The 12,363-nt window shown below is 45.6% G+C and overlaps 1 protein-coding gene across 2 annotated transcripts; it reads right to left on the bottom strand.

Annotated features, from left to right (window-relative positions):
- Positions 1 to 321: 321 nt before the first annotated feature.
- On the bottom strand, positions 322 to 10,676 carry fez2b (fasciculation and elongation protein zeta 2b). Of its 2 annotated transcripts, XM_084483878.1 has the most exons (10): positions 10,296 to 10,676; positions 8,337 to 8,445; positions 7,746 to 7,862; positions 7,076 to 7,223; positions 6,118 to 6,245; positions 5,572 to 5,721; positions 4,958 to 5,038; positions 4,240 to 4,315; positions 4,054 to 4,119; positions 322 to 3,143 (listed from the first exon to the last, which is right to left on the bottom strand). In XM_084483878.1, the coding sequence occupies exons 1-10, from the start codon at positions 10,631 to 10,633 to the stop codon at positions 3,127 to 3,129; spliced, it is 1,230 nt and encodes a 409-aa protein (XP_084340004.1). In that variant the 5' UTR covers positions 10,634 to 10,676; the 3' UTR covers positions 322 to 3,126. The 2 variants fall into 2 exon arrangements, with proteins under 2 accessions (XP_084340004.1, XP_084340005.1); XM_084483879.1 differs by lacking the exon at positions 4,958 to 5,038.
- Positions 10,677 to 12,363: the final 1,687 nt, after the last annotated feature.

Here is a 12,363-nt window from a genome sequence, read left to right as displayed (position 1 = left end):
ATCTTTGACATTTTTTTGGTTAGGTTTTCCAGTAAGTGTGATCATCTTCTATTGTATACAGTGTTGAAACGGAAGCAGCAATGAAGTGATTTCACTGTGAATTTATACAAAATTGTTTGTCAAATGTACTTTTATACATGTTAATCTTGCTTTATTAATGTTTCACGATATGCTTTCATTTTAGCTTTTTGATATGCGTGACCAACAGCAGAGTATGGAATTTATCTAATAAATGTCAAAATAACAAATGTGCTCATAGATCGTGTTCCATTAAGGGCTTAATCCAGGATGCATAAAATGATGGAGAGCATCAAATGATCATATTCATTTATTTGAAATGAGTTGCAATGCAATTTGGGCCCAAACCATTTGAGCCATTAAAGTTAATAATATGGGTACAAAACATTCACATAATAAATTAATGTACTGCAAGTACATACCACATAAAGACAGTAAACATAAAACAACCCAAAAAGGGGGAAGAATTATATTGCGTTAAAATCAATGAGTTGAATTTATATACAAATTTCAGGCATTTAAAAAGGCAGCCTTTTTTCTTTTAATGTTGCTGGTTTTGCAATATATAAATATAAATCTCCAACACGCCATTATGCTGATATGCAAGTTTAAAAGACCCAATGGGAGGAAGGAGGGGGGGGGGGGGTTGGAGAAGGGCTTCGTCCTGAGAGAGGAAGCGTGCGTCCCAGATCTGCTTCTACCGCACTAAAAACTCTTCCCTTGTAAGTTCAAGAACTGAACATCTCGTTAAGGTTTTTCTCTGAGATTTTTTTTTTCAAATTGAGCGAGTTATCAAATCATGTGAAAAGTGCAAACTGCGCCGGAAAAAAATGGTCAAATCTTGTGTGCTGCTGCGTGCATCATGACCCTTTTCAGGGCGGTGTTATTAATGCTCGACATGGCATGGTCATCGAAATGCGTTTCACAATGGCATGCAGCACATGCTGGGTTACGAATGCTTCTTAAAGCTGGAAGGACATGTCCTGATAAAAAAAAAAGGTCAACCGCTCATATGTACATCATAGAGTTCTCCTAACGTCCCGGCTTAACCCTGCCGTTACCACAACGCACTTATGGACGCTGCTTTGTGCGACGGCTATATGTATCGCAGTACCAATCTTTCCCTGTATCTCTTCTTCGCTGCTGGTGGGAACAAAAGAGTTGCCATAAAGACAATGACGACCAAAGACCTAATATTAAACAAACAACTTAATCCATGCGTCTAAACTTCAAGCGGTCCCTACTAAGAGGTTGCCATGACGCGGTGGTGATGCAACAGCAGAAGGACAACAACAGCCTTTAAAAGGACATACTAGCCGAGCATGGATTGTCTCTAGCTGACATCACCACCTTAAAAGTAAAAGATCTACAACTTAGGGAACAACGGAGCAGAGTACCTAACTAGATATTACTGCTAAGCTACGCTAAGCTATGTTACGCACAGAGTGACTTGGTACCTCATAGTAAATTAACCACATCCAGAAGCCCTGACGCATAATTCGTGAGCTGCGCGTCGTGGTCTTGTGTTCGTAGCGGAGATATCGACGCCACACTGACGAAACGTTATGATGGGCTCTGGAATGTTGGGTCGTTAAACCGGCCGGATCCTTCAAGACCGCCATTCTGTTAAAGAGCCAACTCTGTCCATGGTACCTGAGAACCAGAGACCTTGAGGGGACACAGAGGAGCTCAAGTGAAGCTTGGATGGCTTGGGATCCGTGTGTTAGGATTACCATCTTTCCAGAGATATGGCCTGTTTAAAAAGTAGGGGCAACTGATCAACAACCTATGACGAGGACAAAATATAGGATAATTAAAGGTTAGAAAAGTATAACGTTCTGTCTGGGTGTTTCGCAACAACAGCAATGACATATTCCTCATCTGTGTGCAAGCAGGCGGTTAAGATGCATCAGTGCTTACGGAAGAAAAGGTTTTTACACAACCTGAACTACATCAAATATTCATTGAACATTCATAGAACACCTGTTCAGACAAATGCTGTTTATTTTGTGACCTGACTTTAACATTATTCCATTCATTACTGGAAGAAACCGGACGTACCAAGGACAACCAATAATGCTACTTGCGGTCCAGAGGTGAACAACAGCACTTGAATGGAAACTTTTCATTGTAAATCAAAGAGTAGCTACTGGCATTACCAAGTCTGTCTTGGCCTCGACGACCCACTACACAACACATGTGACACTGAACACGGGTTGCCCAGTCAAATCTGTTACATTAAAACCTTAATTACACTTTTTTCCCTTTTTGACATTACTTAGAAGTTTTGTATAGGTGCATTTTTCTTAATAAAAATACATATTTTATATACTCTATCGGACTGATGCAGCTATGCCAAGCATAAAAGTGGCATGCAGCGATGCTTGCGACGATGATTTTCACTTTTTAGAGTGAACTTTTTGTTCTTTTGCTTACAAATTTAAAATATATATGCTTTGTACCTCATGGAGACAAATCGAAAAAAGGGGCCAATTCAGCATAAATCAGAGCAACAGATTCATGCTGGATCGGATTCAGAGACCAGAGAACACCCTGATCGACTGTTCTCCTCCCAAGAAAGAACTGCAGCGATGCAAACATCACAAGGTTCAGAAAACGTTCCCAGAAACGGGACAGCCGACATCCCATTTCTGCTGTGTCCCGAGATTTTAAAAAACTAACATTCATCCTTTCATTTTCACCATTCAGCAGCCACTGGCCAATCAGAGAGCTTCGTGCCGCTGACGTAATACTGAATACTGGCTAAATACACAAAATAAGTCAACGTGCAGAATCAAAAATAAAGTGAAATAAACACATTTAAAAAATCTAAACATAAAGTAAACGACAACACAACGGTGTGTGAGACTGAGGTTACACGTGAGGTGAACTCGACAGACCACAGGTCTAATCGGCTGTTAAAATGTACTTTGAACCAACAAAAATATGGCCACGTAAAACAAACCTAACAAATAAAAAAGGAGTAAAGTTCATATTTGGAAGAGGGAGGGGTTGGGGGAGTAGGTTCTGAGGAAGGCATCGATCAAGACAGTCTCTGAGGTGGTGACCTGACGGTTTCTGGAAACAGTTGGCTCCTCCCCGCGGGCTTCAGGTTGGACACAGAACTGTGAAAACAACAGCAGAACGCACACAGTACGTTGAAGCAAGGCGGTCGCCGGCGCATTGAGGCATGGCGCCCACTAGGGGGCACTTACGTTTCCAAGAGGGAAGGCCAGAGTGGATGAGAGGTGAATGAGTTGAGAGAGTGGATAATATCCAGCTTCTAGTACAACAAGCTTAGCCAGGAAGCAAGCACGCACGCACGCACGCACGCACACACACACACACACACACACACACACACACACACACACACACACACACACACACACACACACACACACACACACACACACACACACACACACACACACACACACACACACACACACACCCCTCTCAGGGTATTTGTAGCTGTACGAACCACAAGCACGGCACGGCACATGATGATGCACTACAGCATTGAAATAGCAAAAGTTTTCCGCAGGGAGAAAAAAAAAAAAGAGTGATATACCACGCCAGACTTAAAAAAAAAAAGAGGAACAGACAAAAAAAGGCGTGAGAGGAAGCATGAGTGCAGGACAGGACAGGACTTTGCAAGACATTTTTTGATGCATCAGTGCCTTTTACAAACCTTCATTTCCCCCGTGCTCACACCAGAGCTAGCAGGAGGATGACGCAGCACAACGAGACACAAGGAAGGCACGCGTCAAAAAGAGGAAAGGCTGGCCAAAAGAGTCGCCACTTTGAGCGTTGTTTGCGTCACTGAGCGCGTGTTCCGCTGTGCTTTTAAGCACGAACCCTTCGCCTAGAAAATGCTTGGTCACCAGAAATAACCCAGACATAATCATGAACATTGGTGTGTTATGTTGAACCACTAGAGGGCAGCGTTATCCAAGGGACATGCTATGGTAGTACAACATGGGGGTAATAAGGCTGTAGTCAGGAGATCGGGGCAGGGGGAGGGTGTTTCACCTTTGAGGATGTAGTCTGTTAGGAGGCTGGGCACCTTCTCGCTGTCGTCCCTCATGGCTTGCAGTACTGAGGGGCAGAGACAGGACAGGAGCAGGGGTGGAGACAGAAAGCGTTACGTCGTGACGCAGAGGTCTGGATGATGGGAGGGGGAGGACAAGGGGGGCAGAGGGGAAGGCAGTCACGTACTTTTGGTGAGGATCTGGAGGTCTTCCACTGAGGGGGAGCCGGCCTTCTTCTCATAGGGGATCACGGTGGTCAGATACTAAGACAGAGACAGAGAGAGAAACACACAGAGAGGGCCAGAGAAAGAGAAAGAGAAGAGAGAGAGCCAGAGAAAGAGAAGAGAGAAAGAGAGAGCCAGAGAAAGAGAAACAGAAAGAGACACACAGTGAGAGAGAATAAAGTAAATAGTGAGTAAACCAAACAGAAGTAGTGGAAGACAAAATAAAATACAAAATAATAAATCATATGAACATTTAAAGGACTATGATAATGGTTTGATCTTAAACATAAAATATCTGTTTTAATGATCATGAAACAATAACTTTTAATTGTCATACATTGTTATCTTTCATGCACTGCTATTCATGCAATTCAAATGGAAGGGCAGCAGCCTTGCAACTGGTGTACCAAAACATACGTGGTGAAAAGTAAGGGTGACTGGAAATGACAGCAGCAAAAAGTCAAGGCGATCCCACGTTGAAAGCATTCAAAAACAAACGGAGCAAAATGTATTTGAAGACTGAAATAGAAAGGAAAAACAAACGCGTCCAACCAAAAAATAAGGGTAGCTGTGCGGAAAGAAACAGTCATGCATGTATAAATAAAAGAGGAGGAGGGGAAAAGCAGAAAGCAAGAGAGGCAGGCTGGAGGAAATACGCAGAGCAAGAGGAGGACGGGGCACCTGCTTGTCCCCTTCTGGCCCGCCGAAAGTTTGACGGAGGCCATTTTGAATGACCGTGGACAATCCCTCCAGAGTGAGGAGCTACGGGCGAGAGAGCACGGTGAAAGGAGGAGAAGAGTAAAAGAGAGAGAAAGAATGAAAAGACTCCTACTTGGAGGAGGTTAGAGAGAGAGAGACCCACGCCATCTTGGCACAGAGACCCAAACCGTCTGAGAGCGCACACACACACACACACACACACACACACGCACAACCTCTTGGCTGGGAGTCCACTACACACACCCATAAACAGGGTCTCAAAGGAACACCGGCCGTCAGCAAAAGGCACATAGATTTGACCATTTGGCCGGTAAAAATATGCAGGGTTACATCAAAAAAAGAAATGCTTTTCCACTCTGACAGGTAGAAGGACTCAACTCTAAAGGTTCATGTTGGACCCTGCCTATAAACCTGTGACACATTTACATTTGTACACACAAAAAGAACACATTTGATCCCATCCATTCCATCTTCCTACATCCACATGCATGTGCTTCTCCACTGCGCGGGTCTTTGTAACCTGGAGCCTGTGAGGGAAGTGTGCGGTGGGGGGGGGGGGGGGGGGGGGTTCTCACCGTGCCCGGGACGTGCGTGCTGGCCGTCCGCTGGCCGTTGGGCCCGATGGTGGTGGTGCTGCGGATCTTCCTCCTCTTGCGCAGCAGCTCTCGCTGTTCCTTCTGCCGGTTCTGCACGTCGATGATCAGCGAGATGAAGCTGTTCTTCACCTGCTTGCGCACACACGCACACATGCACACACACACACACATGCACACAGGTCAACCAGAGGCACACCATGTCTTTCCGTTGGCTTGGCCATGACTTTCGCTCTTTGTGGTATTTGCAGTGATAAGTGCACTTAGCAAGAATTATGCAACGCTAGGAAAGTGGACACACTGGAGGTCACATAATAATTAATCATTGCATTATAAATAGTTTTCATAGACAGAGCGAGAGAGGAGAGAGAGCAAAAGACCGAGACAGAATAGAAAGTGAATGTGAAGTCATCACATCTCATCCTCGACCCATCTGGCCGTCCATGGCTTGAATCAGTCACAAGGTCAGTCCAATGCACTGTTGTCGTGATGTCCGGGGGCGTAAAAGCAGAGGAGCATTCACGTTACCTCCTTCTCGTAGTCCAGCTCGTCCCTCAGGGCCAGGGCCTGGATGAGCTCCTCGCTGTAGCGGCCGATGGCCGTCTCCACCTCCTCCAGTGCCTCCGTCAGCTCACACACCGACAGCTGCCGCAGCCCTGAGGGAGGAGGAAAGGCAGGTGTATAGCAGGGTTGTAGGGCCCGGACGATCTACCGCTTATTTGATGGGGAATTAAAAGGGGCTGTAAGAAAGATTTCAGAACTTTTATTTGACTGTGATTTCTTAGAAATGTCTTAGACATCTTAGACAGCTATTAGTGATTGAAATTTGTGTTTGAGTTGACACTCTGTGCACGCCGACCCCTGTATGAGCCAATTGAGATTTTAGACTACACCCAGTTAATTTCGGACTAATTAGGACATCTCATTAGTCCGAAATGTCAATCACAGGTACAGGAAATTAAATACTATTCAATGGCCGAGAAACGATAGAGAGGGAGGTAACTTTGGTTGTTTCAAAATCTCTCTTCTGCTCTCTTTTCTACTGCTGAATCAGCTACAACAACAAATGATTATGCTGTAAGTTCTGTTTTTTTTTTTTTGGTGGGGGGTATTAGGTTAGATCCATACCATTTTTGGAAATGGGAAGGACAAAGGGATGATGTTGTTTTGTCCTGGTTATTTTATTTTCAATCCAATTTATATCTGAAAGTTAAGCTGTATACCCAGGCATATTTGCATTGTCTGTATTATGTAGTGAAACGCATGCAGTGGAAAGTAATTAATCATACACACAGTTATAACACACACACACGCACGCACGCACGCACGCGCGCACACACACACACACACACACACACACACACACACACACACACACACACACACACACACACACACACACACACACACACACACACACACACACACACACACACACACACACACACACACACACACACACACACACGGGATGTGTGTGTCTTACGGTCTTGGTAGCTGGAGTTGGACTGGGAGTGTTTGAGTGCCTGGAGGTCCTCAGAGAGATTGGAGAGGTCCGACTGGTAGGCCATGCTGCCGCCGTCCTCCTCTGGGTCAGGAGACTCCTGCATCATCTCCTCTATCTCCTCGATCACCTGGGAGGGACACCGCAACACACACACATATACACACACACACACACACACACATTAGAAAACGCTTCCATCCTAAATCAATGTAAATATACCAAAACCTAGCCTAATGCAAAGTCTCTCGTTTCAAATGCAAGAAATAAAAAAAAAAATCATGATATATCACCAACTAATGACCAAAATATATTTTCTAATGCAAAAGCAGTGCAAAACGATTGGTTCATAATAAGGGTTAGCCACCCCCAGCTGTTAAAATACATTATTTTTGATCCGGGCCTAAAGGTTTGACCCTAAAGATTTGAGCTAGGGTGCCTTAGTGAGTGCATTTGTAAACGAACATGGACAACCAAAAATTTTTATTGTGATCCGTCTCCATCATTTAGCAGACACGTTTATCAAACGTGGCTTACAGAAGATTCAGACACATGTACATTTGGAGCATTCATAAGCTGAATTCTTATACACGAGGTAAGGTGTGATGAGGTGACATGCATGAATAATTAATTTAAGATGTGTGTACTTCACCTGCTCCGCGGTGAACAGGGGCTCGTTGTTTACGCAGGAGACGATGATGGAGTGCATGTCCATCTGCTCACGCAGCTCCTCGTCCTCAGAGAGGTCCAGGGACTGGTTGTCCAGCGCCTAGAGAGAGAGAGAGAGAGAGAGAGAGAGAGAGAGAGAGAGAGAGAGAGAGAGAGAGAGAGAGAGAGAGAGAGAGAGAGAGAGAGAGAGAGAGATTAAATCAAACACACAATGCATGAAGATGAATGGAGTACAAATGGCAAACTTCTTTACAGGAAGTGGACAAAAGGCAAGACTGCGGAGCGAGCACAGGATAACCAAGAGTTCCTCCTTGGTAGGAGGAGGAGAATCGATAACCACTTGCCGCCTCAAGCACTACCAAGAAACCCTGTAATGATAATACCATTAACTCAACAGTTATTCTGCTGGTGCTGTAACAATACAGGCTTTCTACCCACTTAATGCAGGATGACAGAAACGGAGAGAGAGAGACCGACAGAGACAGAGACAGAGAGACAGAGACAGAGAGAGAGACAGAGACAGAAACGGAGAGAGAGAGACAGAGAGACAGAGACAGAGACTCGGGCATGGTACCTTGTGCGGCCGGAGGTTGAGTGTGGGCAGGTGAAGGGACCGCGTGTGGGAGGTCTTCCAGTCCACAGGCATCACGTTGCCATAGTTATCGCTCAGGGCGTTCCACACCCTGGGACCACAGAGAGAACGAGAGATGCAAAAACAGGCGTGAATCAATCGGCTTCCTTTCCCCCCTCTCTTCGCATCGCTGGGACACGGCATGAGTCGGCGGTGGTATGACCTCCACCGCCTCCCACTCGCTCACAGAAGCCCACCTGCAGCACGAGCCCCTACTTACAGCTTCATCGTGCCACACTGAATTCCCTCGCAATTCAGGACAACCGATAATAACATGGTTATTATACATGAGGTGAAATATCACTGTGTACAAGCCACTTTATTTTTGGATTTGGCAGGATTCATGCTTTTTCTGCCTCGTCATTATTCTTCTTATGCATGTTGGCACTATAAGCAAAACACAGGGCGTTTGGGCAAACACAGTGTGTGTGAACGCTGTGAGAAATCAACAATTTTGTGGTTTAATTTCTGACCACTGCCTCCGTGGCTTGGAGCAGTTGGGGGGGGGGGGGGGTGGTAGAGGGACCCCATATGTCAGGTCAGCTCTGCATCATGGAGGAGAAGTTTTGTTTGTACCCCCGAGTGATGTCACAGTGTCCCTGGCATCATGTTAACACATGCATCCCCATTCCCCACTGTGCTACCAAAGAACAGACATTGCCTAACGCTTTTTGTAGCTCCTCTGATACACAGCCATTATAAAAACGACGCCTACTTCTCCTTTCTGCCCTAGATGCACACAGAGTGAGACACACACCCACGGCTCTGCCAAACTGACACTGAGCAGACACACTGTTGCCATCCTTGCCCTTGGAACCAGCAATGGGGTGGCTGGATGGACGGCTGGCTAGTTAACAGCCCGAACACGTCCGGCTAAAAAGGGCTAGCAAAGCATTTCGACAGGGGAAACAGTCCTATTAAACTCTCCCCCTATCCTTTGTTTCACCGCATATGCAACAGGGTCTCATCCCCTGAAGATAAAAGTCTATGTGGATAATGGTTGGATATTTTGTGAGGGGTCATGTGTTGACATAACATTGCCGTGCCCATGTGCAATACGATACAAGGTGGCTTTGCGGGTGACATTGAGCTCCTCAGATCGTGCTACTTTGACGATACATCACAGTTTTCTGGATCAAGATTTTCTGAAGATCAAACAAAATGATCTATTAAACCTATAAAAACTTACAATTGTATGATTGATCAAACGTTAATCAAATAAATGATCAGCTGATAATATATACCCTCAGGCTGTTAATGGGTGGGTCTGACTTTAAGCCACATCACCACTGCAACACAGAAATCCAATCCAACACAAAACAAAATAGAAAGGCTCATATAGAGGACATAGCAATGATATATCAGGACAACGTCGTTGTTACTGACGTTGGGCGTGATTCATGATTTTATATGTAGGCGTTATTTACAAACACGTCAGTTGAAATGATAAACCATAGTAAACAAGTTGTAACAGTGCCACTTTTACAAACCCAATCGGGGAAGCGTTCCCTCACTTCATAACACTAAAACACTTCAAACGCTACATGACAGAAAGGCACTCATACATGACAGACGTGGATTTGCGACCAAAGGCATTCCCATACAAAGAGGCCGATTCAAGCTGTCCGTGGAGGTGCAACAATTGGGGAGTTTTCCCCATTAAATAAAATCAGATAATACTTCTTCTATAAGAAATAGGTCACTCAATGGAGGGCAATGCGTCTAAAGAGGTCGCGAACGTTCTGTTGGTCGCTTGCCACCGAGATGTTTGCCCAACTCTGATTAATCACATGAAGTAAAGCTAGGCTAGACTGCTAGCTGGCTAACGTGAGCTACGGGGCTCGCCTTTTTAAACACCAGTACGGTCAAAAAGTTGACATCCAGCACGGTATTCATACTCACTCGTCGTCTTTCAGGAAATGTTCCTCCGTGATCGGCCTGATAGGCGCAATGTGTTCCGTTGCCGTGTTGTAGTTTCGGAAGCAAACGCTCAGCTTTGCGTCGAAGTCCTGGACCAGGTCTTCCATGGACTCGAAGCCGCAGAACTCCCCGGAGAAGCAGTGCTCGGGGTCGGCTGGAGCGTCGAGGCCCGACGCCGCTTCGCTCGCATTCGAGTTCACCTGATCCAGTTCATCCGGCGCCTCGGAGGACGAGGGCTGGAATTCGTTGAAGTCCTGCCAGTCCTCCTCAAAGTGGGCCAACGGCGCCGCCATGACTGCCGTGGGACCTGGGCTTGCCATCTATACAGCCCTGCAGCTCTTCCAGACAGCTTTTTTGAGGGGGCACCAGAGCGGAGAGGACTCCGAAAGAAAACAGGGTACGGAGAGGGAGTGAGCAGAGGGGGCGAGGCTGAACGGGACGTCAGTGTCGACGCTCCTCCCACTCGCTTGTGCAAAACAAACCCTATCAAGCCCAATGCCCAGTGTGCGAAATACCCTTCAATATTCGGGGTGGTCCCCATCTCCCGTTTGTTGCGCAATATCGATCTAAATTTTTCTCATGCAGTAGGCCTATAGCATACTTAGCAGACGTCAAGGCGCAAAGTCAAAGTACTTTGTGGGCGGTTCTATGGCGCTGTTGCTATTATGACGGCGAGATAAATGAGCTTTGCGCCCGGTGTTCTGCCAATTTCTGCTCCCTTGTCAGATTTTGCTACCTAGGCGCAAATCTAAAATGGGTTGGGCTGAAAGCCTAGGTGTGTTTTGGGCGTAACATGCAATAAACCAATGAGAGTGGCATTTCCCATCCCCTTTAAGAGCCAGCGCATTTTGACTTGACAAGTTGATTTTTGACAGCGCGTTTGCAGTCTCCGCTGAGACAGATGCATGACCACATGAATTTCAAACTTCAAATGGCTCAGTTTATGGCCAAATAATAGGCATAATTAACACATGGAATAGCGTTTTCTTCTCCAACTTCAGAAACACTGATTCGTCATGTAAATTGCGGCAAAGACAACTTAAAACATATGCGGACGCGGTCCTCGATGGCCGCAACTGTGGGTATATTTAATGATATGCGGCAATACATTAACAAACATCGTTTGTTACCAGTATTGTATACATTATCGTGTCCCCCTGTTAATATACATCGCCATGGACTGCATTATGCGTTACGTGTTTAATTTGTGTGTTTAGACAGATGGGCGCGCACACACGCGCACCAAGCATCACCCGCATTCATTCATTCTTTTAAACACTCACTCGCGGTAAAACGATGTTTTCTCACGATCAAATACTCATCAATCCTAAAAGTAATGGGCTTGTACACGATGTCTGGGTCAAGAACATATGTGTTTGCTGTACGGTGTTTGCAGATGCATTGATTTAAAAGGCCTACAATTTACCGCTGTATCAGCTGTTCTTTCCCAAATAATTTAACCAATAATTTACCCTAAAACTAGATTTTGTTTTGGAAGCCTGGAATATACTTTGCTTGAATGTATTGTGGCAACCACTGCCGTGGACACCTATGGGGGTCCTGCGCAAGGGATGCTGGGGGGTGCACCTCTGGTAGGGGTTTGGACCTTCTCGGCGCCCCCTGGATCACCTTGGGGTTGGTGGTTGGGTGGTTCTTTATTCTGTTCCCTTATTGTGTGATGTGCAGTGTGATCGTGACCGTGAGTGAGAGTGTTATTTGTGTTGGTCAGGTGTGCCGTGTTTCTGTGTTATCGTGTCCTATATTCAAATAAAGGCAACTCCCGGAGTCGTGCGGTGTATGGGGCACGGAAGTTGTTTGACCGCTTAAACCTGGGCTCCTGTCTCATTCTATCCGTGCCGCGCCCCACAGTATTATTATCATCATTTTAACGCATGGCGTAGCCTACTATACTCATTCATGTTCATTCATGCAGCCCTATGGAAATAAATGTTTCCACAATCCACACGCTATTTCTATAGTATTTCTATAGTTTCACACGTATGAATAATCTTTGAAGAAAAATTATATAAAAAAATGTATAGAAAAAAAA

This window comes from Micromesistius poutassou (genome assembly GCF_964030765.1).
Source record: "Micromesistius poutassou genome assembly, chromosome: 19".
NCBI lineage: Eukaryota > Metazoa > Chordata > Actinopteri > Gadiformes > Gadidae > Micromesistius > Micromesistius poutassou.
The sequence above is the reverse complement of the archived record's forward strand: the minus strand, read 5'-3'. Positions and strand labels throughout refer to the sequence as shown.

Excerpts from the sequence above, each read along its gene's own strand:
- fez2b (XM_084483878.1), bottom strand. The coding sequence starts at position 10,633 with ATGGCAAGCCCAGGTCCCACGGCAGTCATGGCGGCGCCGTTGGCCCAC. Across the intron at positions 7,863-8,336 it reads TCAACCTCCGGCCGCACAAG|GCGCTGGACAACCAGTCCCT; the intron begins GTACCATGCCCG and ends CTCTCTCTCTAG. Across the intron at positions 4,120-4,239 it reads CCTCCAGATCCTCACCAAAA|TACTGCAAGCCATGAGGGAC; the intron begins GTACGTGACTGC and ends TCTGCCCCTCAG.